The following is a 1,834-nucleotide window of genomic DNA, read 5'->3' on the forward strand; positions in this document are numbered from 1 at the left end:
AGCATGAATCATCCTTTTCTCGATAATTCAAATAAAATAGTAGAAGTCTTTAACTCATCATTTTCCAAACAACATTTCAATAAAGACTCGGATTTTATAGAAATTTCGGCAGCACCTCCCCTAAAACTTGGACTTTTGCCACCCGGTTCGGGTCCCAACTAAACCGTTTCTCATTCCTTTTCAACAGCTCAAAACCAGAAATCAATTCAAAAGCAAGCTAAATCCAACAGTCGCCTCAATGGCATACCTCAAGGAAACCATTTCAAAAATCAACTCAATATCGACCGATTTAACTCATTTATAAAGCTTTAAAGAATCGGTTCAGCAATAAATCATTTATCAAAACTAGAGCAATTAAAGCAACCCAGGCTGGATTTCAAGAGCATTCTATCTTTCACATCATCAAAATAATTGACCCAATTCAAACCAATCCTCAACGGATTAGACTTATTTCAAATATTTAAAGAATCAACTTCAAACATTACATTTCACAAGCCACACAACAATTCAGCCAAGCCAACATCCATAATCATTCGAGTCAATCAAATAATACATAAGGCAGATACAATCACTAATTACATCATATCTCACATCAGTATCCATAAGTAATAATTCGAATAATAAACTGTAGTTTTCGGAAAGCGCCCCTACCTCACAACATTGGAACCACAACCCAACTCGTTAACCAACTCCTTTTATCTCGACCCGAAATCATCGGCAATCAAAATCTCGGCTCTGCCCGCTCTCTCAAAAGCAGAAACAGCCCCAAACGGCACAAGCAAACCAGATTCTAGCTCCTAAAACCATTAACATTACGATTACTTTATTACACAGAACAGAACACTAACGCAGAGCTCTCGAAACCGGAATACTTACTGAAACTAAGAAAGAACGGTTGAACCGAACAGCAACGGCCTCTGAACCGGTTGGGCGGTAGCCCCAACAGCCACCTCAAGCGGCAGCGGCAACGAATTCCGATCACGACAACTGAAACTAACATGCAGTGACCATAATATTCTCGGAATTCAAAAGGACGGAGGCTAATGACAAGACCCTTACCGGCAGTGGCTTTTTCGGTGATGGCAGCGAGGTTTTCCGACGGCATGAGCTTACCGGCACACCCCATGAACGGCGACAAGGCTCCCGACAGCTGCTGGGCGCAGCGGCAGGGACAGCTCCGCAGTAGTTCTTCTCCGGCGTGGCTCTCCTCCTCTGACTCTCTTCCTTTCTCCAGCAATGGTGGGTCTTCAGTGACGACACCAGCCACAACAGGGACGGCGACGGTGAGACTCCAACAGCGAGGAGATTCACGGTGGCAGAGCAACCCAGACTGGCGACGGCGCGACTGGAGGCCACGGCAACGCGAAAAGGGTTCCGACGCGGTGGGTCGCGCTCCTCGCGTCACTGGCCGCGTCCTCCTCCCTCAGAGTCGCGCGATGTCTCTCTCCCCTCTGGGCTTCTTCCTTTGTGACGTTAATGGCGGCGACGCTCCTCCTCGCACGGTTCTGACAGCAGCTCATAGATGGACCAAACGACGGCGGCACATGGACGGTGGCGCGGCGGCGACGCGTGGGTCGATGGCAGGGCGCGGGTCCATCTCTCCCTGTTTCGCGACCTCTCCTTTTGTCGTTCAGATCTCCTTTCCTTCTCCCTCAAATCTCTCTTTCTCTTTGTTTCTTTCTTTCTTGGAGAACAAAGGAAACTGTGTGTGTCGTTGTTGTTGCTGCTGCGCAGCAAAGGCAGTGAGGAAAGGGGTTGGGCTGCGCAGCGTGGAGGAAGGATGGAAGGGAATGGGTTTAGCAAAATTAGGGTTAGGGGCATTATAGTAATTTCA

At 47.8% G+C, this 1,834-nt stretch overlaps 1 protein-coding gene across 1 annotated transcript; it reads right to left on the reverse strand.

The window, feature by feature from the left end:
• Positions 1-747: 747 nt before the first annotated feature.
• LOC148569017 (uncharacterized) lies at positions 748-1,597 on the reverse strand. The gene is made up of 4 exons (XM_088484857.1): positions 1,529-1,597; positions 1,060-1,345; positions 877-987; positions 748-797 (listed from the first exon to the last, which is right to left on the reverse strand). Exons 1-4 carry the CDS (start codon positions 1,595-1,597, stop codon positions 748-750), a joined length of 516 nt encoding a protein of 171 aa, XP_088340983.1.
• Between the last annotated feature and the right edge of the window lie 237 nt (positions 1,598-1,834).

Source organism: Arachis ipaensis, chromosome B4, assembly GCF_059453495.1.
Source record: "Arachis ipaensis isolate K30076 ecotype BB chromosome B4, ASM5945349v1, whole genome shotgun sequence".
NCBI lineage: Eukaryota > Viridiplantae > Streptophyta > Magnoliopsida > Fabales > Fabaceae > Arachis > Arachis ipaensis.

Coding starts and splice junctions, on each gene's coding strand:
- LOC148569017 (XM_088484857.1), bottom strand. CDS start 1,597: ATGGACCCGCGCCCTGCCATCGACCCACGCGTCGCCGCCGCGCCACCG. Junction 1,346..1,528: donor CCATGTGCCGCCGTCGTTTG/GTCCATCTATGA, acceptor CGTGGCCTCCAG/TCGCGCCGTCGCCAGTCTGG. Junction 798..876: donor ACCGTTCTTTCTTAGTTTCA/GTAAGTATTCCG, acceptor TAATGGTTTTAG/GAGCTAGAATCTGGTTTGCT.